Here is a 24,621-nt window from a genome sequence, read left to right as displayed (position 1 = left end):
CTCAGTTTCTCTGTCCTGTGAAGTCCTAATCATCTTCTACAATGTGGAGCAGCTCAGTAGGAAGAACACAGGCCTGCCTTAAGTGCATGTGGGTGACCTTCTGTCTTTCCTTCCACAGGAAGGAACTAATATAACCTGTTTCAAAGTGAAACTGTCTGCTTCAAATTTCTCTCTCCTAACCTCAAAGATTTAGTTGAACAACCTAATTAAGAAATTTCTTCAGTCTGATCAGGAAGATGACCAAAGACATTTCAAAAAGCACCAGACACCACCTTTTCTTTAGGGGGAATTGGATTCAGATTAGGGAACCTACAGGAAAGCTGTATTGTGCAAGCATCATCCCAGCAACAAGGCTCAATCCAAAGCCTCTGACATCTTGGGAGGACATTTTACCTGACAAGAAGATGAGTCTGCAGCAGAGAACATGTGCTCCTGCCATGAGAGTGCTGCAGGAAGATGGCCATGTTACATTTCTGGCATAAACACTGTGACTTGGAGCCTTTACAGGGTAGGGGGCTCCCTTTGACACTTGTCAGAGATTAAGAACAGAAGAGAAAAGGTAACCAAGGGACAGATGTGTCCATGTCACTGAGCAGAAGGAATTTATGGGATGGGCCTCTCTCCATTTGTAAGTGAGCTACACGTCATGGCATTCCAATGCAGTTATGGAGAAAGGATCAGTATTATTCTGGTTTCATAAGAACTGAATGAAACAGCATTGCTCAGCTCAAGATGCAGTGTCACTCCAGCTCATGATGCAGCCTTCAGCGGTGAGTCAAAGGAGCTTACAGTAACTTCTAGATGAAGGTGGGAAAAATCCCTCAGAGCTGGGATTACTTCAGTGTTTATTCTGGCAGGACCTCTGCTTAGAGATACCCATGGCTGCCAATTTCTTTTTCTCTTTGTGATGTGTGAAGTGCAAAGCTGAGGTCTCTCAAAGGGGTGGTGAACAGTCCGACACGGCAGCTCGTCAGTGAGTGTGGGGGCCGAGTGTGCTGAGAGAAATCTGAGAGATAAACCTGTGGTGAGAGCCTCCCTCCCAGCACTGTGCTGTGCTGGTGCTTCCCAGGACGGACAGACACAAGCTGCTGGGAGCTGAGCATGCTTTGGGGCTCTGGAATCTTCTCAGGGTAATGCGCTGGGAGTGGAATGAGGCGAAGGAGGCTGAAGCATCCACCCACAGCAACTCACTGCCCTGAGAGGGAAGCTGCTCACAGCTGCCTCCGGAACGCTAACAGAGCAGCAATTTTTCAGTAGCTGCTGAGTACTCATGTTTTCCAAACTGTTGTGGTTTTCCATTTCTTTCTCGAAAACACTCAGTAGTGTCAAGAGGCCAATCATCCATTCATGAAAGGGAATCTAAGTGTGTTTGAGTTTTGTGAATGGGCTGCTGAGCAGCTGGTGTCAAAGAAAACCCCTAGAAGTCAGAGCTGGTTTCTGTTCTATTTCGTTTCTTTCACTCACCTCCCCCAGGGATCAACCTCACCTTGTGTGGAACAGGAGAGCGCAGCCAGGCTTAGCCTTGAGCCCACCCCTCAAAAGGAGATATTACCAGGTGTCCCTCGAAGAGAACAGGGGACATTTTTGGGAGCACGAGGGTGGTCAAACACCCGGCTTCAGGGAGTGTCAGGAGCCGGAGCTGTCCCTGCCCATGGCAGAGGGGCTGGAACTGACCCATCTATTCTGTGATCATTTTCTGAGGCGGCGGAGCTGCGTGCCGCCTGCTGAAATTCGTTCCTCACCTAATCTGCGTGGCTCCCATCCACACTAAATCGATTTACTCTCAGGTTTTCAATTATCAGAGCTGAACCTCCCTGAGGCAAGAGCAACACGACAACTTCTGTGGCCAGCGCTTCCCGGAGCCGGCCCCAGGAGCCACAGAGGCCCTTCGCGGGCAGTGCGAGGCCACGCGGGACACCCGCCCCCGCACAGGGCACACGGGAGGCGAGGCCTGCGCTCCCCCAGCCCCGCACAGGGCACACGGGAGGTGAGGCCTGTGCTCCCCCCGGCCCCGCAGCTGCCAGCCGGAGCCCTCGGGCCCCTCCCAGCGGAAGCGGCTGTCGGCGCTGCGGGGCCGGGCCGGGGCGGGATGGGCGCGGCCGCTGCCGGCTTCGGGTTCTGCCGAGGCAGTTACTGTGCGGGCACCCATGTGGCTGCTGACCTCGCTCCTGTGCCTCTCGCTCCTTCTGGGTAAGCGGTGGGGACCCTTCCCGACTCCTTCGCTTTCTTTCCTCCCTGTCTCCGTGCCCGCGGGGCAGCGGGAGCGGGGCACCCTCGGCCGCCGCTCCCCGGGCGTTCGGGCGGGCGTGTTCCGGAGCCGGGCGCGGCGGGGATTTGGGAGAGCCGGGAGCCCCGCGGTGCCCGGGGAGCTGCCCCCGGCGCCGCCAGCCCCTCACGATCCCTGTTACAGTGGCTCCCTGCGGGACACGGGCGTCCCCGCCCGCTCCTGCCCTGCCCAGGGCGGCGGGCACCGCCGGGCGGCGGCTTCCGACCCGCGCCTAACACCAGAGCTGTGCATCGCCCTGTGCATCGGCCATCCGCGCGTTCGGGAACTCCCCGCCTGTTGTCGGCGCGTTCCTGTGCCCCGTTTGTTTCAAACTTGAGTTAACGGGAAGCTTGGGGTGGGGATGTGTGTGATTTTTGTGATACAAGTAAATGATTGCCATTGACTGCTGCTGAAATACTAGTCAAAGGGTTTCTTAATCCACATGCCACCGCTGTGTTTTAGGAGTATAATCCTTACACACATAGCCCTTGCACTGGGCTGTGAACGTGAGGAGGATAAACAAAATTTGTTCATTTTTGAAGATAGATGTACAAATGTTCTTGTCATCAGAGCGAGTTGCTATTGCTAGATGGACCAAAAAGCGTGATTTAATCTATGAAGACCTTATCATTCCTGTAGTCTAAGGGATTTCTTCTGACTTTGGGTTTTGGATTTTTGTTTTGGCTTTCATTTTCTTTTTTTCTTTTCTCTTTTTTTTTTTTTTTTTTTGCTTTGGGAGTTTCATGAATGTGCCTAAAATAGGAGCTGTTGTATTCCCCTGTTTAAAAAGGAACTTCTCTGTTGCTGAGAGCTCAGAGCACGTCCCTGCGATTTCCTCCTCATGCTATTTCTGAGGTCTTCAATTTGCTTTATTTAATTGATATGGAGAGATCCTGTTCTGTAAGAGAGCATTGGAGGTCCCGGTGTGCAGGGAGGGCCAGGGGAGAAGCCGGGACACTGCACCCTGTACCCTGCATGAGTCTGCCCATGTTAAGCCTTAGCTGCAATTTCTTATCTCATCTGCAGCGCTTTAGCTGAGTTCTAAATGAGTGTGACTGAGGCATGATTAACTGAGTATCTTCTTTCTCTGTGAGTCAAGGCACGTTGTTACCTTGCATTATGTAAATTGGCGTGTCGTTGCTACTCTGAGCACTCAGTCCACGTGCTATAGATTTGCCTAGAGAAAAAAAATTCCAGGTTCCAAAGAACTTACAGCTGAAACGAGGAGGTGATGGTGCTTGGATAGCTAGAGAGGGTAATTGTGGCTGCAGGTATCATAATGTCCTCCTTTGATGAAAAACTTAGCTAGTTCTGTTGCCTTTTCTGTAAAACTTTGATTCTAAAGTGCTTGATCAGGGTGGGAGATCGGGATGCAAACACTGTACTGTTGTTCACTAAACTAAATAGCCACGGTTTCACACCATGTTCTTGTTTGTATGCTTGCACTATTGCTGTTATGTGTGTGTTGACTAGGTGTAAATATTTCGTGTTAATTTTAACAAGGTAAAATAATCCATGATCTCTCCATGTGAAAATCAAGGCCCTGAATCTAGTTAATGACATAAATCAGTAGCAGTTCAACTTGGCCTGCAAGTTTCTCGCCTTGCAAGCACCTGTTCTAAACACCAGGATGCTGTTGGTAGATCCTCATCCTTTGTCAGCCTTCCCCTCCAGAGTCCTTTGTCCATCCAAATTCAAAGCCCTGCACTTATCCCAGTCACGCTGCTGAATGTCTGGAGTAGGGGAGAAGATGTCTTTCTTCATTCCCCTGTGGAAGTCAGAAGTTGCAGTGTAGCTTTGGTGTCTTCAGAATTCCTGCTCACCACATAGGGATTCCTGCTTTTCACAATGCCAGGCTAAGTCAGTTTTTTATCTGGTGAAACCTCAGACTTGTCAATTACAGCACAAAACCTTGCCTCAAGGCTATGGAAGGACTTTGATATTAGACCTACCAAGAACATGCTCATTCAGTTCTTGGAAGTTCAAGACAAAACTCTGTTCAGATCTGGGATCCTGGATGTTTTCTGTGGGTGGAAAGAAAGTCAGTGTGGTATCTGTGGCCCAGTTTGGCGAAGGAACCCACAGAGTCTCGGGACTTCTGCTGATCAGAGTGATCCTGAGATACGTACACGCTTCTTTTTTCCCAGCCTGGTCATTGAAGGAGGAGTGAGGATTTTTCTGTTCCCATTCTCAAGGTTGTTTATTGTTTCTTATCTATAACATTGTTTCTCCAACCCACCGAGGTCTGTCTGGCAGGCAGGGTTGAGGCACACTGCCTGCCCCTGGGGCGATGTTATCTTTTTATACTAAAAACAACTTGTACACTATTTACAATAACTTCCCAATGCCTATCACCTATGTTAGACAGTGAGCTTCTACCTTAAACCAATCTAAAAGTGCCAACATCACCCAGAACATGGAGGCTAGGAAGAAGAAAGAAGGACAGGGCATGCCCAAATTCCTCCATCTTGGGACCCTGAGCCCTCATTCTAAAAACCCCAAAAATCTATTTTTCACTCTGTGATAAATTGACTATCATTCTACTTAAACTGTCTTGACTTGTAATTCTACATATAAAGGTGGTAATTGGTTTTTCCAAGGGCTAAATCAAAGGCACAGGGGTCTTGGGCTCTGTGCCAAGGTCTCTGCACCCCCTGGGCAGGGGCTCGAGTCCTCCAGGCAGCCAGAGGAATTTCCTCCGTTCCAACAACAGAACAACAACAGAACAGAGAGATCTTTTTGTCCTTCCTGTGGAGGAAGTGAATAAGTAGTATCACGCCAAGAGGGGCATCACAGTGCAAGCCACACTTGTGAGGATGTTCTGTTGCACTGTAGGTGCAACCAAACTTGCTTTAGCTGCATCAGGATCCTGCCCCAAAAGCAGAGGGGATATGGAAAGTAAGCTGGATATGTGAACTAGAGACTAGAGCATCTAGAAGCATTCTGCATCTCTAGTAATGCTCATCTGAAAGCCACACAACTTTTTCAGTGTTCTGAGCATAAACTCTTTTTTATGCAGTATTTGTTCTTGCCTTCTAGTTGTTGCATATTTAGAAGTATTCCTGAATGCCATTTTCATTGTATGATTGCATTAATGGTTGCTTTGTTTCTCAATTTAACTTCTTTATAAAAATTGAGTTAAACTGAGAAAACATGGTTCACCTAAAAGCAGAAGTTGCCATCTCCAGTCCTGAGCACACACTAACAACCTGAGAGCTGATAAAAAAGATTTTTCTTTCAGACTTCTTCTGAGAGTGACCAGCATAGAAAGCAAACTTCCCTCAATGTGGATTTTTGTGTCTGTGTCATTAGGCAGTTCAACAAGTTTGGGCTTGCTTTGTTTATTACTATTTTTAAATTTCCTGTCTTTTTTTTTTTTTCTGTACACACAAATATATCTTCTTTTCAAAATTTTTAAAAATCAGAAAAACACTGGGGTTGCTTAATGTTTCTTCTGTGTCTCCCCACTCCATGAGAGATGTCATAGGAACTACACTGCAAGGCATTGCAATGAATGTGGGAAAATCTGGACTACTAACAAATTCAGGTTGTTTGTGGAATGTTGTTATTTTGTGTGTTGCTAATAGAAATGTCAAACACAATATTAAATAGTATAAATGGAAAAATCAGTTATCAGCACTGTGAAGCTGACACCTACTTGTGTTGTTCTGTCCCCTTACCCTTGAATCTTCCTGAACAAACAGAGGAATTATAATCAGTTATAAATTCCACACATAGAGGGGAAAAAAAGTGAAACTAAACCTTTGCTCTTTGCTTAAAAACTCTTAACAAGAGCTGAGGTTGTTATGTCATATTTAAACCAAAATGAAACAATATTTTTGCCATTGCTATTCAACACTACAGGATGAAAAGAGTGAAAATTTTTTCAGATAGTTTCTTGCCTTAATGTAATTAATGGTCTTAGACTTTAAAAAGTGAGGATCATCTCTGGATTGCATACACTGACTCCTTTGATCGTGGGTGTGTTAAATGTGTCCATAAAAATGGGTGCAGCTTTGTTTATTTTTGGGGTTTTTCTTGTTTTTTTTTTTCTTTTGTTTTTTCCTTAGTAGTCCTCTTATCTGTTTTCAGCCTCAGGAGAGCCTTTTGGGCCTGTTCAGGGTAGTGGGCTGGCTGGGTGATACAGGGGGGTTTGTAAGGGACAGAGGTTGTAATTTGGAGTCTTTTTAAGCTGGTGTTGCCACAGGTTGGGAACAGTTCTTGTCTGTGGCATCAGTTTGTGCCATCCTTTCTAAGTAGAACTGCAAACTGAACCTGATTAAAGGAAAGAGTTACCAAGACAGATTATTTTCCCAGTGCCATTGATTTCAGAGCCTACATGAAGATGTGCTTGTACAGCACAGGAAGTGCTGCTGTCTGGATGCTGGGAATAAGTGACCAGAGGATTTGGAATCATAGAATGGTTTGGGTTGGAGGATACCTTAATGGTCATCCAGTTCCAACCCTCTGCCATGGACAGGGACACTTTCCACTGGACCAGATTGCTCAGAGTGCCATCCAGACTGGCCTTAAATGCTGCCAGGGATGGGGCATCCATTCTCTGGACAACCTGGTCCAGTGTCTAGACTGCTCTCAATCAGCTGCTTTTTTCATAGTTCAAGGCAGGCTTAAATGCGAGTCAGTTCTGTCCCTAAGCAAAACCCAGAGACTGTAAATAATCAATAATCTGCAGGACTCAATTATCCTTTGTAATAGTTTACCAGTGCAAAAAGTGATGATTCCCAGTCCTCCCCCTCCTGGCCTGTTCCAGTGCCCAACCACCCTCTGGGTGAAGAATCTTTTTCTAATATCCCACCTGAACCTCCCCTGACACAACTTCAGGCCAATCTCTTGGTTTATATCACTGGTCACTGCAGAGAAGGGATCAGTGCCTGCCCCTCCTCTATGCTCTCACTCTTGTTCTTCCACATTTCACCACATCCCCTGCATTCCATGCATGAGCACTGGTGTTCCCACAGTGAGTCACATCCGGGAGTTACAGTCCTTCTGTGGGTATTTTTGTTGTTTCTTTAGTTGGAGTGGGGATGTGTGTGAAGGATGGTCTGTCAGCAGATTGTGCTCTCTGCATGCCTATTTCACTGCAGGAGCAGGCAGGTAAAAAAGGGAGAAGGAGGAATTGGTACGTCATGCCCATGCATAGTTTAAAAATGACTGGATAGCCTCTGCATGGGAATGCTGCCTGTTGTTGGGCCCTTGCTGAGGGATGTGACTGAAGGTATGGATTTTTGTGGTAGGGAGGGACCCAGGCCTGTTGGTAGGTGCCACCTTTGGGTCTGCCTTTGCTGATGTGTAGAGCTCTGTAGATGCAGGCCCATATTGTCCAGGAGAACAACACAAACATCTCTGAACGTGCTGCAGTGTGCAGGAGAACACCTCTGATTTGGATGTTGCAAGTAGGATTAGCATTCATTCCTGCACAAATCTGATTTTATCTTGCAGCAGCCTGGGCAGCTGCCACAGTTTATGGTCACCTGTGCTCTCTCTCCCCTGGCTGTAGCTTTTGTCTGTGCTTTTACACCACGGCTCTAAGTGCTTTCTTTCTGGAGTATGGGAAGTGGGTTGTGTTTGTGGCCTGTGTGGGAATTCAGAGGACTATGGTTGGTGAATGTTCTCATAGTCCTTCTGGACTGAACATTTATTTCAGGGTTTTCTGCACCTGGTGGTTTTCAGGGCTAGGAGGGAACATAATTGTCTGTGGTTACAGTTGCTGGGGGATTTAAAAATTCTAAAAAAGCTGAAGAGAGGGGGTTAGTTGGGAAGTTACAACAATTAAAAGAAAAATTTACTCTTTAGAAAGTCCTACTCTTGAAGCAAATAAACTGCTTATAAAGGCTTTTCCACCCATTTTCAGCAGGTGGAATGTTAGTGTCTTAATGGTAATAGGAGAACCTATCTGCTGCCTGTATGGACCTAATATGTACCTATGTTCATATAGGTATACCTAATATATACCTATATGCATATCAAATAGGTATTTGAGACCAGAAATATTAATGATAGCATTAAAGATAAAAAGGGCTTAGCTTACAGATGTTCTCCAAAATAACTAGGCTTTATATCAGCTTCAAGAAAAATAGTGAAGCAAGTCAAACCAGGTAGACAAATATGGTAATGAATGGTAATCAAGCATTTATTGCTGGTAAATGGAGAATTAAGTTCTACTTAGTTTGAACTGAATGTTAGTCTGAACTGAATCTTTCAGCATTTTAGCAGCCTGCTAAAATGCTGAAAGAGTCAGAATTAGTCTGGGGAGTGTTAAAACTCGAGTACAGCACTGGGATGTGTGGGTCTGGCTGCTGGAGAAGTGAGAGCAGAAGATGATGTAGACAAGGTGAGATGGTGGGTTTGCAGAAGAGGCTTTGCCCACGCATGCCCACACAATGTTAGCTCCTCTTTGTCTGTGCCACTTTGAGCATGGGATTTGAGTGGAAGGAAAGAACATAGAGACTTGGCATAAGAAGGAATTTGAAGAGGGTTTTAGGAGACACAGGAGCTGGTAGTCTGATGGTTTCTGTAGAGGCTACTGGAGGCCTTAGCACAGCACTATTTTGTTGTGTGAACTTTATATCAGAGTAATAGCTACAGCAAGAAGAGAGGGAGAAGGCAAAGAAATTAAAGAAAAGGCAGTTCTAGCCTTCCAAAGAGTGTGTGAGAGAGTATTTGGTTGTCACTTCTCCCTGTTTGCTCACCACTGTGGAATAGGAAATGTGTTTCCATATAAAATGAAGTAGAAAAGATGGGGAAGGGTTTCTCAGGAATTTAGAAAACATGATGACACATACTTTCCCAGAAGCTCAAAGATGCGTGGTTATGAGCTTATGCAATATTTCTGTATGATTTCCTTGAAAAAAGGAAGCTGATGGCACTGAGTGGGAGACTTCACATTTTCACTACAACAGTGAAACACGGAAATAAACCCAGAGATTGGAGTTCTGAGGTGGGAGATTACTGCTATCCTTGAGGAATAACCTTTTCCTGGTCCTGCTGCTGGGAGCCCTGAATGCCCTTGGGAGGAGCTCGTCAGCTCCTTGCTGCCAAGCCTTTGTTCCACCAACCAGCAAGAAGAGAGTGTGCTGAAGACAGCAGTGTCCTCCTGTGCCATGCAGAACCTGTGCAGAGAAAATGTAGGTTTTTTTCAGCTCTGCTTTCCTTCAGCTTCACTCCTGGGCTTGAGAAAGCAGCAACTTTGCTCTCATAACTCCAGCCTAGCACTTATGACTAACTGAAAGAGAGTAAAGACATGGAGCATTTACCCGGATCAGCAGCCAGATGTAGGAAGTTTTAAGTGGTTGGCTGAGCAGTGGTGGCTGTCCTTGCTTGTGTTCTCAGGGCCCAGCAAGCAGCTGCTGTCCTTTCTGGAGGCTCTTGTCAACAGCCACTGTGGTTTGGCTTATGCTGATGTCAAGCCACCACAGCCTGGTTGTGTTCTGTGAGCCAAAGCTACCTAGAGGTAGAATTTCACAGTGGGAAGAGCAGGGAGGATTTCTCCGTACTAGGAATACCATAGGTCCTTAGGCAGTGAGGGATGACTTCTTGAGGAATATGCACTCCTGGAATTTGTCTTTATGAGACAAAGGTCTCGAACAAGACTCCAGGCTTTGTCAGATCGAAATAGTGTTCCACCCTACCCAGTCTCCTGCAATCTTGTGGTCTCCAGACACAAAGTCTGGAGTTCCTGAGTTCTTTTTTCTTCTGGAAATCATTAATTGAGATAGGTGGAAAGAGATGCTTGAGTAAAATGTTTAAATCCACCTGAACGGGGGAGAATACAAAGAAAGCAGATAGGTAGTGTTGACAAGATGTGGGTGTTGGTAGCTTTACCCTGATTACTTCTACAATCCTTGTGCCTGAAAAAGGTGTAGGTGCAGACAAGAAGAAGTTGCAAACTCCAGTGGTGCGAGAAGAGTGCTTCCATGGGTAAATTGCAAACAAATTGGATATTCCATAGAAAGTAAGGCATGGAGGAGTCATGTATGCAGTTCTCTAGCCAAGCACACAGAAGTGTGTTTGTGTTGCTTGTGTTCATTGTGCTGTCAGAGAAAGTCTGTGTTTCTACAGTGTGGCAGAAGAGCTGATGGGCACTGTCCTTTGCCAGTGGGAAAGGAAGGCCTAGCTGATGTTCTGTCTGCCAGGATATAGGAATTGGTGTGTCCTTAAACTGATGCAATTTAGGAATAAATTTTAAAAAAGATAAAACCCAGAATACTAGCTGTCACTGGGAACCAGTTGGCTTGAGGACTAGACATCTGAAATATTTGTTTCACCATGTATAGCAACTGTTTAAAGGGAGGTTTTACATGCTGCAGATTGGGAATCCTGCCTTAATGTGAGACCTCATTTGCAGCTTAACCATGCTCTTCCTTCAACATAGAAGTAAAAACCAGCTACTGTGGACCAAAATAGATTCCTAAATGCAAGTGTAACTAGAACTCAATACCAGAGCGTTTTTGCTTATATTCCTGTCTGCCATGGCAGTGATCTTGCAATTGTTCTAGAGCCATTTGGAGCTATTGAGAAGTGGGAGGTGATTGCTGAAGACTGAAGCAGAGACACAGAGATGCTGTTGGTTTTAAGGTTGTGGTCCTTTCCCCATAGCAGGATTTTGTCTGTTACATCAGTGTGAGCGGGTTTTTTTTCTCTATGTAAATGTAGCTGTTTTCAATGAAAATTAAAGAAAAATCTCTTATCTCTCTTTTGTTGTGGTTTATTTATTTATATGGAATGCCTGGGCGTTTTAGCAGAATGTAATTGATTCGAAGCTGAGAGCAGTGGAGATTTCTGAACAGCTTCATTCTTGCTGACAGCTCTGCAAGATCTCAGAGGATGGGATGCTGTTTCACACATACTGGCTGTGAAATAAACTTGCTTAGGTGACATTTCAAGGGAAGTCCCTAACTCTCCCATGACTTCAGAGCAGGTGCTTTGAACTCAGTAACAGTTTTGCGTCAGAAGTGTGCTTTTTACTAACTGTGAATATTTTCATACTGGAAAAATTACAGTTTATTTGATCAGCAGGAACTTCAGTGTGGGTGTTCTGCAACAAGATCCTCAAAGAGATTTTGATGGTGACAATTCTTCATTTAATATTTTTCACCAGATCATGGGCAGGAAGCCTAATTCAAGTGCACAGAGGGAAAGTACTGAAGATAGAAGGGCTTAGCATAGGGAAGATCATTGGGGCAATTGTTCTGCCTGGGACCAGAATGTGGAAACTGGATTCCTTTGCCATGCTTTTCATACAATTGTGCTGTCAGCCTGGGTTTGGGTAATTCTTACCTGATGTATACCTTAATTTGCAACTTTGTGATGTGCTTCTAACCTAAATTTGAACGTATCTGATATTGAATAGGGCATTAGTCAAGCAGTGTTTTATAAAACAATTGTTGAAGTAACTTTTTCTCCTTTCCCCCCCCCTATAGCACATGGCTACCAAAAAGAAATAATTGGCATCATGGGAGAAAATTTTACTTTTCCAGTAGAAATAGACCAAAAAACAGTGGACATTGTCTGGAAGAAAAACAAGCATAAAGTGGCTGAATTGGAGGATCAAAACAAACTGACATATTATAGTCCGCTTCGCGGCAGGAGTGTACTTATGAAGAATGGATCCTTGACTATAGTTAACTTGGAGAAGGATGACACTGGCACATATGAGTTAGTGTACTGGGATTCTGTGGAAGAACACAGCTTAAACTTCGAACTTGTTGTGTTAGGTAAGTACTGGAAGAACTGCATAAAGAATGTGAAGCATTATTCACTTTAAAATCTCCAGAAAGGGCATTGTTTATTTGTTAAGGAAGCAAACAGGAACAGAGGGGGCTGTTCTTTGTCTCTATTTTTAAATGGCTTAGCCCGTTTGAACGAATTTTCAAAGGTGGCATCTCATTTGTGTGCCCATCATTACTCACCTTGGGATGACTTCTAGAGCATGTGTAGATGGCACACTGCACTTTCAGGTAGACAATTAAACTTTTTGAGCAAGCTGACCAGGTAATCCCAGGCATTATGTATCTATTAAAGATATTCCTGCAGGCATATTACGCATGCCTGAGCACTTGTGGCATCATCCTGTGCAGATCTACTCAGCCTCACTTGTAGTCTTGGGGAAATGTGTGTGACCAGTGTGTCTGTTAGCCCTGTGGATGGTGAACCACTCTTGGACTAGGAATGGGAGAACCACAAACAGGAGGTTTACAGGTCACTTTCAGAAACACATTTCTCAGGCATATGTGCACATACCCCCACACTTTTGTCTGTGCACTCTCCTGCTGCTTTTGTTGCTCCAGCCCTTGTCCTGTGCTGAAATTCTGTATAGTTTATAAAGTAATAACTAAAGTAATTAGAATGTTTTAGAAACTAGTAAAACAAATGTAGAAACTAAAGTAATATAGAATGCTTTCTCTCCTTCTAGATTCTCTTCCAAAACCTGAAATAAATTGCACCACCAGTGATGATGAACTTATATTAAACTGTACAGCAAATTTTCAGGCATCTCTGAATTACACTTGGGAGCTCAGTAACAATCCACACAGATATCGGAACCGGGAGCTTTTTGTCCCTTTGAAGAATGTTGATACTACCACCAATGCTACATGTATCATTAAATATTCACAAACAGAAAGGAGCTCTGAAATCTCTTTGATTCAATGCCTTCCAGAAGAAAAAGGTAATAAATGTGTCATGTTGCAAACATAGGTCTAAGGGGTTTGTTTGGGAAGTGGCATGGCCTTTGTAAGGTTTCTCCTGACTTCCCAGGAAGTTGAATTTAAAGAGTAAAATGCACCAGAAGTGATTTGTTGGCTAAAAGTGTGTATAAAATTTGTGAAAAGTATGAGGATGACAGGTTGATCCCCCTGGAAAGATACTTTTTGCAGGGATCTCTACAGAATAAAACCTTTAGCTGTGACTTGATTTGAGTAATAATAAAGATTAGAAGGTCTTAGAAGATCTCTTCTGAACCTTCTGGTCTTATGTAATTAATGCTAGGAACTTGTCCTCTTTGTACTGCTCTCCATGAATTGGAGTGAAACTATTCAGCCATTTCAAGTGAGTCATCTAGCAGCCATAAGATAAAATAATAAATAAAATAAGATAAAATATTTTCTCATCTAGCATGTGTGTGAGTCAATGAGCATAGTTCCTTCCTTCTTCATGGAGAGGTAGAAGATAGAAAAGAGAATGTTCCTCCTGTTGCTTATTGCTTTGGGACAGCCCTCAGCTTGAGGCTTGAATTTTTAGGGTTTCTTTAAGCACAGACTGAGAATATGCTTGGAACCATCTGGTTTGTAGGGTGCTTAAGGCAGTCCCTAATGACAAAAGTTCTCATTTCTGTGCAAAAGTAGTTGTCATGGTTTACTAGTACAGAATTCTTCCTTTACTGGATAAACTTGTCAGATGTGAGGCATGTGGTAGGTTGACCTGGCTGGCTGCCAGGTGCCTTTCAGGCTAATCTGGCACTTCCCCTCCTCTGTGGGGCAGGAAGGAGAAAATATGATAAAAGCCTCATAGGTTGAGGCAAGGACAGAGAGAGGTCATTTGGCCATTACTGTCACAGGCAAAACAGACTCACCTTTGGGAAAATGAGTTCAATTTATTGCCAGTCAAAATCAGAACAGGATAATGAGAAATAAGAGCAAATGTAAAAGACCTCCCTGAAACCCCTCCTTTCTCCCCAGCCTCAGCTTCACTCCCAATAGTGTTACCTGAGCAGGTCTCCCTGAGCAGCACAGGGGGATGGGAAATGGGGCCTGAGCCAGCTCATTATACATTGCCCTTCCTCCTCAGGGGCAGGCCTCCTCACACTCCTGCCCCAGTGTGGGTTCCCTCTCACAGAAGACAGTCTCCATGAACTTCTCCAACATGAGTCCTTCCCACAGTTCTTCATGAACTGCTCCAGTGTGGCTTCCCCACAGAGTCACAAGCCCTGCCAGCAAAGCTGCTTCAGGCGTGGGCTAATCAATCTCTCCAAGGGGTCACAGGTCCTGCCAGGAGGCTGCTCCAGCGTGGGCTAAGCTCTCCAAGGGGTCACAGCCTCCTTTGGGCACCACCTGTTCTGATGTGGGAACCTCCATGGGCTGCAGGGGAATCCCTGCTCCAGCACCTGCATCTCCTTCTGCACTGACCTTGGTTGTCTGTCTGTTGGGCAGATTCCCTCACATATTGTCACCCCCCTCTCCCCCTTGCTGTTGTTGTCCAGCAGTTTTTCCCTTTTCTTAGAAGTGTTATCCCAGAGACACTGCCACAGTCTCTGATAGGCTCTGCCTTGGCCAGCAGCACATCCAGCTTGGCATCAGCACTATCTGACATGGGGACAGCTTCTGGCATCTTCTCACAGAAACCATCAAAACCTTGCAGTGAAAACCCAATACAAGATATTTGCTGAAATTTCATTTGTTTGAAATCTGGCCCAGCCTTTCATAGGAATAGCCATTGCCTTTCAAGGGGTAATGTGCCTTCACTGAAATGAGGTACTTAACATGTAACTGTCCTGGTGATGGCTCAGGGTATTGCTAATAACTGACTCTGGTGCATTAATTTATTGAGGTTACTGTTTAAAAAATAGCTATAAAACATACTTAGGGTTGTAGCTCTACTGAACTAGTGTATCATACAGTTACTTTCTAACTAACCAGTATGATTTCTTTTTTTTTTTTTTTAATTTTTTGAAGGACACAGTTCTCACAAACGACATAGAACTATTCTTTACCTCCTTATTGCACTTACTATCCTAATGGTAATCCTAGGATTCCTGTGGAGGAAAGGTATGCATAACACTTCCTAACTGAGCTTTATGTGCTTCCAGATTATACTCACCTAAGGTTCTGTAGAATGCATGAAAATTTCTGACCAGCAAGTGTTTTGTAAAATCAGTAGAAGAAACAAATCCAATTTAGGCACAAATGAATAGATTTGAAGGAAATAATGTACTGGACTTTGTTGCATTCTGACACTGGGCTCTGAGTCCTAGGAAACACTGCAGTTAGCATTTGCATAGTTCTCCTTCAGACTGGGTGTTTGATTTACAGTGTGTTTCTACTTATCAAGTATGTGTAGCCTCTCCTGTTCTTACCCGAGTGTGTTTTCACAGCCTGATTTTTAAGAGCATTATAAAGCTGCCTTCAAGATCCCATTTACTGTTGGGACAGGCTTGTACCAGATCTGAATATCATATGTTGAGTCCAATGTGACAACTCAATGTGGTCAACTGATAAATGGGACCTTCTGTGCCTCCTGACAGCTTGTGTTGCCATCATATTGGAGTTCTGTATTTGTTTTTTGACCCATCCCTACACAGAGTTCAAGTATCTTTTTTGTAAATCTGACAGTTTAATCAGAAATAGTAATTATAGGCTATCACTCTGTATCTTTTTCTGCCACGTTTTTGGATTTCTGTGTTGTCTTCTGACTTGAAAAAGAAGGGCACACCATATTTTCTCCTTGTCTTGGAGAGAGTCCCAAACAGGAATATATTTCTTCATCCTATGCTGCTTTGCAAGATTCAAGTTGACTTCCAGATGGGGCCACCACTTGGAGGTGGCTGCAGGATGAAGAGTACTGGAGGCATCTCCTGTCTGGGAAGGACTAATTGATGATATTCTGATCAGGACATAAATAGATATATATTGCATGTGGACCTTTTGTTTTCCTGTTCATTGTCCATTGAGTTTCTGTTGGCCTAGAATCATAAAATAAACTAGGTGGGAAGATATGTCTGGAAGTTTCATCCAACTTCCTGCTGAAAGGATGATCAACTTCAAAGCTAGATCAAGTTGCTTAAGGCCTTGTCCAGTCAAACTTTGAATAGTTCCAAGGGTGGGAATTTCCCAGCCTTTTTCAGCACGTGTTGAAGTGCTGAATCACTCTTGTAGGGAAGGATATTGTCCTTATTTCTGTTAGGGATTGCCCTTTGGCAACTGGTAGCCATTGCCTCCTGTTTTGTTCTGAGAGGGGTTTCCTTTGTTTTCTGTCATTCGTTGTAGACTGCAGTGAGCCATCATCCTCTTATCCTCCTTCTTGAGCTGAACAAACCCAGTTCTCTCAGGACCTCCTTGCACAGGTGCTAACCCTAGACATCTTGGTGGACATTTGCTGGACTAACTTAGAAACATGGTGTTTTTACATTATTTGGGAGACTAAAACTAGAGAGAGTACTCCACTTGTGGTGTCCCAAATATTGAATAGAGAGGAGGAATTATTTGTGTTGATGGGCTGTCTGTGCTTCTGCTAACACAGCCCAGCATTTGGAAGCCCTCTACTGCAAGGGCATATTTTTCTGTGTAATGTTGAGCTTGTTCATGCTTTCAGGTCCTTTCCTGCAGAGCTGTTTCCTAGCCAGGCAGGTCCATGGGCTGACTTAAGAGATTCAGGACTTTGTTTGCCTTTGAATATGCCTTTTTGCCTTTTCTGCCAGCATGTTTCTCCAGGTTGTTGAAGTCAGTTTGAGTGGCAAGCCTGCTTTCCAGCATGTCCCCTACTCTCCCTGGTTTGATGTCATCTGCAAACTTTCTGAAAGTGCCTTCTGTGTCCTTGTTCATGTTGGTGGTGTTAAACAAACTGCTCTTGGACATACAAAGAATGTCACTTAAAACTGACCATCAGTTAGAATCAAAATTCCGTTAATTCCCTTGAAACAATAAGGTTTTGAACATGCAAGAAAATAAACCTGTTATACCTTGGTAGGATAAGCATTGCCCAGGTATAATCAAACAGCAGAAGTTTGCTGTTTTAAGTACAAGATATATAATCAGAAATTGTTAAGCTCCACCTTAGATTTGAATAGATGTGTTCTGACTTGCTGTGACAGGAGACCCATTCTGTTGACCTCTCACTGACTGTCTTTCCTCCAAGTCAAGTATTCAGTTTCATGTTTTCAGTGAAATGTGTTATTTTTTGGTTTGGGGGTTGGAGAGGGGTATGGAATGGATGGAGTCTGTCAACAAACTTCCAAAGGAGCAAAACTTTGTAATTTCTCCAAATATTCTATTTGTGTGCAGGTATAATTAAACTTGGGAAAAGGACTGCTCAGAATAATAGTCCAGTGAATGGCTCAGGTAAGATAGTGTCACAAATGTGTGGAAATCAGACTGGTGCTTGGTCTGGGCTTGTCAGTTTTTATTGTGTCAGTGTAGTCTTTCATTAGAGAGGTAAAGGAGTAAGTTTTCTTTGAGTGTAGTTATTTTGTTTCCAGGTCATTAATACATACTTTCTAAAACAAATAAATTTCTTTATAGGAGAGCATGAGCAACTTTACCCTGGGAACAGCCAACAACAATCTAACTCAGAGAGAGGTAAGAAGCCCGTATTGCGGTATTAATGTTTCTAAACACCTGCTCTTGGTTGGAGCAGGGAGTCTGATTTGCTATTTCCTTTTTTGCAGGATCTGAGCTTTTGAATTGGTTTTCAAAGTGGGCACATGCAGAGTCAAAATCTCACTTGAGGTGCAGTATTGGATAGGGACCTGCACCTAGTGAATATGTTAGTGGAGCTGGCAGAGTTACTGACAGTGAATGACCTGAGATTTTCCTGGTCAGCAGCTGTCTTTGGAGGTGAATTACCTTTTAAAAATGGAGAATTGGGGCTGGCCTCAGATTGAGGGCTGGAAAAGTGCACACTGTAGGGCAATCTGTCATTCCTCTCTTCCTGTCCAGATCTTTGCCTGGGCTTCTGTCGTCAATTCTAATCTGCATTGAGTTGTTTGGTTTTTTTTTATTTGGAGGATTTTTGTTTGGTTGGTTGTGAATTTTTGTTTTGTTTTTTTTCTTAGTGGTTTATTGAAGTGTTTTGGGGTTTTTTTTACTTCCTTAATTTGCAGCAAGATTGTGCTGTTTTCTGGCTTCTTGTGTGTTGGGGTGTGGAAATCACTTTATACAGTGAGCAGCTAGGGAAGGGGTCAACTCCTTTAGTCTATGCCCCTTTCTTAGGAGTGAATTTGGCTATCATATTCTAGCTTGTTGCCAGGACTGTGGTCTGTTTTAGGAACCAAACAAAATTAACCCCCAAGACAGTCAAACAGATGGGGGAAACCAGGGGAAGATTCTTAAGAAATGTTCTGTTCCCAGCCCAAACAATGTTTCAGTGGGGAATGGCCAGAGCTCCTGCCATCAGGTGCAGGTTCAGTGCCCTCTTGGACTGTTCTGGTGTTGAGCTCACAGTGCCTTCATGTGGCTGCCCAGTCTGGTACCTTACATTTGTTAAAGCTGTGGTTCTAGCCCATGGTTCAGAGCCCACTGAGGTTGAGACTAGGGATGAATCCGAAAGTGAGGAAGTGAGGAGGATGGGTAGGGAAAAAACCCCAATAAACCCCCCCAAAAAACCTCATTTTGGTACTGCACCTAAATTTGCTTTATAATGTTTCTATTAAAGATTCTTTAAGGTCTGCAAAGAGCAAGGGTTTAAAGTTACAGTGTTAGTGCAACACAGATGAAGTAAAAAAAAGTAGATGCTGATTCTCAGCTGTCTCTGGCTCTTTTTGGCAGATCTGTGCAGCTTTACTAATAAATCTACATGGACAAGACTTTTGTAAAGTTGTAGGCACAAATATAAACAATGTTGGTCATAGTCTGGGACCTTAAGTGGTTGCTGGATGGAAGCTGAATTTGAAATTAATTGTGAGTCCTTAAAGTGGCATAACACAGTGGTTCTCAGGAATATCTTTAAAAAGTGTTATAATGAAGTTGTCACTTTAGGGCTGAGTTGCATATTTTGCAGACTATTGTGCCAGAGTTTTCCATTCTCCTGTTGGCCTAGAAGAACCTGTTGCCTTAGGAACAGTAAATGTTGATGGGTAGATCTGTGGAGGAGAAACAAGAAAGACCTGGAGGCTGGGTTTGGTAAAGAGCACAGAGCAAACACCTTCTTGGGGCTTCACCTTCCCTCTTGATATGATGAGAATGATGCTGCTTTTGCCATCTGTGGGGAGAAGAACTGAGCATGGAGGGAAGATAAGAGCCTCAGCACACCAATCTAGAGATGGGATGCTTAGCAGCTTGCAAAATTCATATTTGGGAGATATTTCATCCAGAAATGTGGTTCTCTAAGGAACAAAGCCTGCTACTGTATCTTCCTCTTGCTTTGTGCTTTAGATAAGTCTTTTGACCGCATTCACCAGGCAGTTAAGCAAAGCCCCAGTTTTGTTTTCTTAATCCAGCCAGTGTAAATTTCATGGAAGTTCTGGGACCTGTATTTTTTCTAGAAGTTCTTTTAATGCCAAAGGGCTAGTGAAATTGAACATTATTGTTCAACTTGAGAAAAAATGTCAGTTTTTTCCCCAGTCTTTTGCACTAGTGATTCATTCACTCATTAACTCTTCCACCATTTCCACAAGTGACTGATAATAAGGGGTTGGGGAAAGCAGAAGTATTTCCTATAAAGGAAAAATAATCACCAATGATGACAATAAGGAAAAAGAAACTCAAAAAATTCAGAAGCCCCTGGGGTTTGCTGTTTATTCTTCCTGCATGTATTGTAGTGGGTATGGAACAGCTTTCTTTCATCTGAAGAAACAGGGATTGTGTAGTTGATGGTGGTTGTGGTGCACTGCAGGATTGTGTCATCACTGGTGTAACTGTTTCCATATACATAGACATGGGTATAGGAAAAGAAGGCTTATTTTACACCTGAGTTACAGTAGAAAGGAGGGAAACACACAGTTCAGGCAAGAGAAATCAGGCACATAGATAAGGGTTGTCTGTTCGGACACGAGATGCAGAAAATAAAATGCTTTATTTTGTTGTGGATAGAATGGGAACATCAGGCAGAGGAGTCAGTGCACCTCTGTGCAGTGCAGCCAGCTGGGGAGCAGGCAGTCATTGCTCCAGGGGTGGGAAATAGCAGGCAAGGCTATGATGTCCTCGGAACAAAGCAATTTCATGCAGGGCTTTTGCTGATAGCACAGCAGTACTGAAGGTGCAGAGGGAAGGTGAGGCCTGTGCTGGGGAGGGGCAGAAGCCATGGCCTGTGCTCCTGAGGGACTGCTATTCTCTGATCTCTTTTTGTTCTCTGATCTCTTCAGACAGAGCACTGGATGGGAATGAGGTGGCCCTGAAAGACAAGCAGATAGTTGAGAATGGTGTAAATCAGGAAGGTAAGTGCCTGTTCTATGGAGCAGTGAGTACTACTGGCCCAGCAGTCAAACTGGCCATGATCCCTTCATAGAATCCTAGAATCTGGTGAGTTGGAAGGCACACATCAGGATTGACTCCAGCTCCTGCCCTGCCAATGACATCCCAAAAATCACACCATATTCCTGAGAGTGTTGTTCAAACACTTCTTGAACTCTGTCAGGCTGGGTGCTGTGACCACTTCCCTGGGGAGCCTGTTCCAGTGCCCAGGCACCCTGTGGGTGAAAAACCCTTTCTTGATATCTGGCCTAAACTTCCCCTGACTCAGCTTCATGCTGTTTCCTTGAGTCTTGTCCCTGATCATGAGAGTGAGGAGATTGTATCTGTCTCTCCTCTTCCCCACATGAGGAAGTTATAGGCTGTGGTGAGGTTTCTCTTCAGTCTCCTCCAGGCTGAAGAGACCAAGTGACCTCAGCCACTCCTCATAAGGCTTCCTCTCCAGACCCTTCACCATCCTCATGGCCCTCTCCAGGAGCCTTTTTATATTGTGTATGCACACAGTAACCATGCAGATGGCCATGATATGAATGAAGGAGGTAGTGCCTGGACTGTGGAGCAGTCTTTGTTCAGTGTGACTTTTGCCTCATGCCACCTAATGGGTGGCATCACGGCACTGAGCATTTCCTGTGCTTGGCCTTGACAGGGTTGGTGAGGGATTGTGACGACAGTGCAGATCAGGAATGGAGGAGAGAAGGGACGTGTTGGATGGCGATCCATGGGAGTGAGGCATGCTGGTCAGGGTTACTATTGTTGCCAAACAAATGGTCCAAATCCCAATCATACTGTTCTTGATCCAACTGGGGCAGAGAGGCAGAGTGTTGTGAGGTCCAGGATTGTCTGAGTATTGCCTTTGTCCTTGCAGAAGTGCCCCAGGATTCAGAAGGTGAAAATGGGGGGCACCCAGACAACTCCTCCAGCTGCACTAAAGGAGGTATGTGGGGGTGAAGCTCTCTCTCTTGGGAGAGTGTGCTGACTGACACTGAGGTTGACTGTGAATAATTTCCCTTTCTTGGAAAAAAAAGGAAAAATGTCATTTTGTCTGTTATACAGTGCTTACTTGAGTGGTGTAACCGTGGCCCTCTTATACTAATTTCTGATTTTTGTATTGTAGGTGAGTGGTCCCCAATCCTTTTGTGATTGTCTACCTCATCAGTAAAATACTTTGGTGTTTTACTGATGAGGTAGACAATCGCAGTGTTGAAAAGAGGGGTGAAAAAATCTCTGAATGTAAGAAAACATGGATGAATGGGAGGCTGGGAGAGAGTTAGGACTGAGTGTAAAAAACCTGACTCTGTGATGCAGACAAAACTGCTGATGAACTTGCCATGAAACCAGGCAATGGACTTGGAACAGTCTGCATAGCTGCAGAGGAAGGTGTGGTGTGTTGTAATAACTAAGAACCTATTAGCTGACAGCGAGTAATACTGAAAGCCAAATGAAGCATCCCAGTATATTGTTCCTGGTCCATGTGATATGCTGCTTTGCTGGGCTAAACAGCTGTGCTCCTGAGTCGCCCTTAAAAGTTTAGCATCTGGAACTGCTCTGTTATGTCATGCTGAGGCACCAGATGCAGCTGTGCTTGCTTCGGTTCTGTTTGCAAACCGCGTGAGAACAGAGCATTTTGTGTGTTCTGGGGGTAGGGAGTGGGTATGAAACCTGATGCTTGTCCTTGAAGCTGTAAAGTGACAGAACCTTATTTCATATTCAGACCCTCTCACTGCACGAGGAAATAGCACACACACACACACCTGGCTTTTTGGTTGTGTTCTTCAGTATCATCACTAAGGTAAAGCAGTAAATCTGCTTGGATTTTAAACACACAAATCATAAAAATACTTCAAGCCTGTCCAGGGACCTTGTGAGAACCAGACTAGGGACAGCTTTCTTTTTGTCATCATCTACAGAGCTGCATACCATATGTCACCATCCTCTGCCCTCCTACACTGTCTCCTGACATCTTATCCTGGAGTGATGCTGAGCTAGAGATTAGTGGAAGGGACAGGTGGTGCTATCAAAATGGGAGCAAAGACCAAAGGATGTGTCCTGGCTCCCCTTACAGAGTTGCTATGTGTGCAACAAGGTGGAAACAGTGATGTAAGTGGGCTGGTGGGTGCTTTGTTGGAAAGCAGCCTGGTTAGAGCCTGATGCATGTTTCATGTGGTAAGTTAGTTTTGAACTTCCTGCACTGTAATTTCCCTTGGCCTTCAGTCTCCTTGTCAAATAAGAGCTGTATCTTCAATCCTCAAAAGAGGAAACTCCAAAAGCACCTGGCATTATTGTGTGGAAGAAATAGCAGCAGCAACACGAGCATGTGTGATGCACAGCTGATGTTGAGATCATGGACATAAAACATTTGAATAGAAGTGGTGTCTTAATTGCCTGATTATGTGATCCAAAGTCACGAAGTCAGAACAACTTCACAGGTTACCAGCTGCTTAGCTGGTGGCTGGCAGTAAGTAATAAATGTTCTAAATGTGATCCAGTTGCAGAGGAATGTGCTTAATCATAAACAGAAAATTTGGGTAAAATGTTTAGAGGCTATCAGCTACCATTGGTCTGACTGGATTGTTAACAAATCATGTGACAGTGTCTTGGTGCATCTTCACAACCCTCATTAGTATCTAAAGCCTGCAGTATTCTCATGTACTGAGTTCAATTTCTAGAAGAAAAGACATAGTAATTTACCTGTATGCTTTTGTTATTCTTTTGTTTCAGATCTTAAAGCATAAGGAAATAATTGCTTTGTTGCCCAAACAAACATGGAAGAGAAGCAGTAGAATTCAGTGATGAAGGAGGTGCTACCTTCTCCCTTCCACAAGCCATGAAGTTGTCAGACCTTCATCAAGAAGCCCTTTGAAGACAGGCTGAACTGTTTCCAGTGCCTATTTTTCTTTCCTCAGGAAAAACAGCCTCCTTTTCTAGTGTTACTATGTGAAGACAAATAGGCCAAATCATGTACAAAATCTTTTTAATTGTTTTGTATATGGTTTTTTTGTATATGGGGTTTTTTTACTAACACACTAAAGCCTCTTTGTCATTAATATTTAGAGATTTACAAAGTTTTATATATTTGCATGAATGTGACCAAATCAAAAACTGATCAGCTTTCACTTTTTTATCAGTACCTTTTTACAGTCAGAAAAAAAAACTTCATCCTTCAGCAGGCCCACATGGTGGAAGTTTGCATTTTCTAGTCTTGGTTCTAGACAAAGCTATGTCCTAGATTTGCCAGATGCCTGGCAAATGGATCATCTCCTGACAGTGGTTCATTCTGGGATAAAACTACATTTCAGCTTGTTTTTGCACTGTAACAAAGCAGGTTTGGTCTTTTTCTAAAGCTTTTTATATTTTTTGAACTTTTAGGACTTTTTAAGCCTTTGCTCTTCATATTTTTTGAAGAATGTCATCTCACTTCTACTCATTTCTAGGAAATAATAGTATGTTTTTATGTTGCTTGAGACTAGAACAAAAACTTGAAAACTGAGGTAGTGTATATAATGAAATCTAAAAAGAATCAAAAAGAAAACCACCATGCATTAATGCTTTCAGAACATCAAGCTATGGAGTGCTTTTCGTTATGTTTACATGCTGACTGTTTATGAAAGTTGAAAGCCAGTTCAGTTCATTTTGAACATGGCATGTGTGAAGAATCATGAAGGTTTGACACTGGTAACCAAAGATCAGAAGACACTGGTAGCATTCAGCTTTCCCCTTGTTTTGACTTTTGCCCTTTCCACTCCCACAATTTTTTCTTCCATTTGCAGCTGCATGAGTGTACAGCTTGTATACTGTACACTGTGCAAACATTCAAAAGTCACTTTTGGTAGAACCTTTTCATCTACTTCTGTCTGTAAATATTTGTAATTTATTAAAAAAAATATTCAAGGTGTAAAAAACTTAGTCATGTCTTTTTGTGAATGTACATACATTTTTTAATTTAATCTTAAAAATTACTAACTGATCCTCAAAATAATCTTAACCAAAGTGATGTATTTTATACAGGATTTTTATTTGTTTGTTTGGTGCTGTGCTTTGGGGGGGTCAGTATTCCTGACCCAAGTGTCCTTCTCTGTTCCACTTTCAATAAATTTATCAGGATAATGCTGTCTGCTTGTTAATAATTTTTTAACAAGTCTCCACACAAAGATATCCTTTGTTGTGGTTATCATGTTAAAAGTAAACCTGTAGCTTGTTTGCCTGCTTAGGCAAAGTCTT

At 43.6% G+C, this 24,621-nt stretch overlaps 1 protein-coding gene across 1 annotated transcript; it reads left to right on the top strand.

Moving 5' to 3' along the window:
* The first annotated feature begins 2,037 nt into the window (after positions 1-2,037).
* Positions 2,038-24,302, top strand: CD58 (CD58 molecule). The gene is made up of 9 exons (XM_064702686.1): positions 2,038-2,190; positions 11,707-12,000; positions 12,699-12,953; positions 14,956-15,048; positions 17,281-17,337; positions 17,518-17,574; positions 20,298-20,369; positions 21,269-21,337; positions 23,122-24,302. Exons 1-9 carry the CDS (start codon positions 2,148-2,150, stop codon positions 23,133-23,135), a joined length of 954 nt encoding a protein of 317 aa, XP_064558756.1. The 5' UTR covers positions 2,038-2,147; the 3' UTR covers positions 23,136-24,302.
* The last annotated feature ends 319 nt before the right edge of the window (positions 24,303-24,621 follow it).

This window comes from Zonotrichia leucophrys, chromosome 1, assembly GCF_028769735.1.
Source record: "Zonotrichia leucophrys gambelii isolate GWCS_2022_RI chromosome 1, RI_Zleu_2.0, whole genome shotgun sequence".
NCBI classification, from domain to species: domain Eukaryota; kingdom Metazoa; phylum Chordata; class Aves; order Passeriformes; family Passerellidae; genus Zonotrichia; species Zonotrichia leucophrys.
Note: the sequence above shows the minus strand (reverse complement) of the source record. Positions and strands in the feature narration are given on the sequence as shown.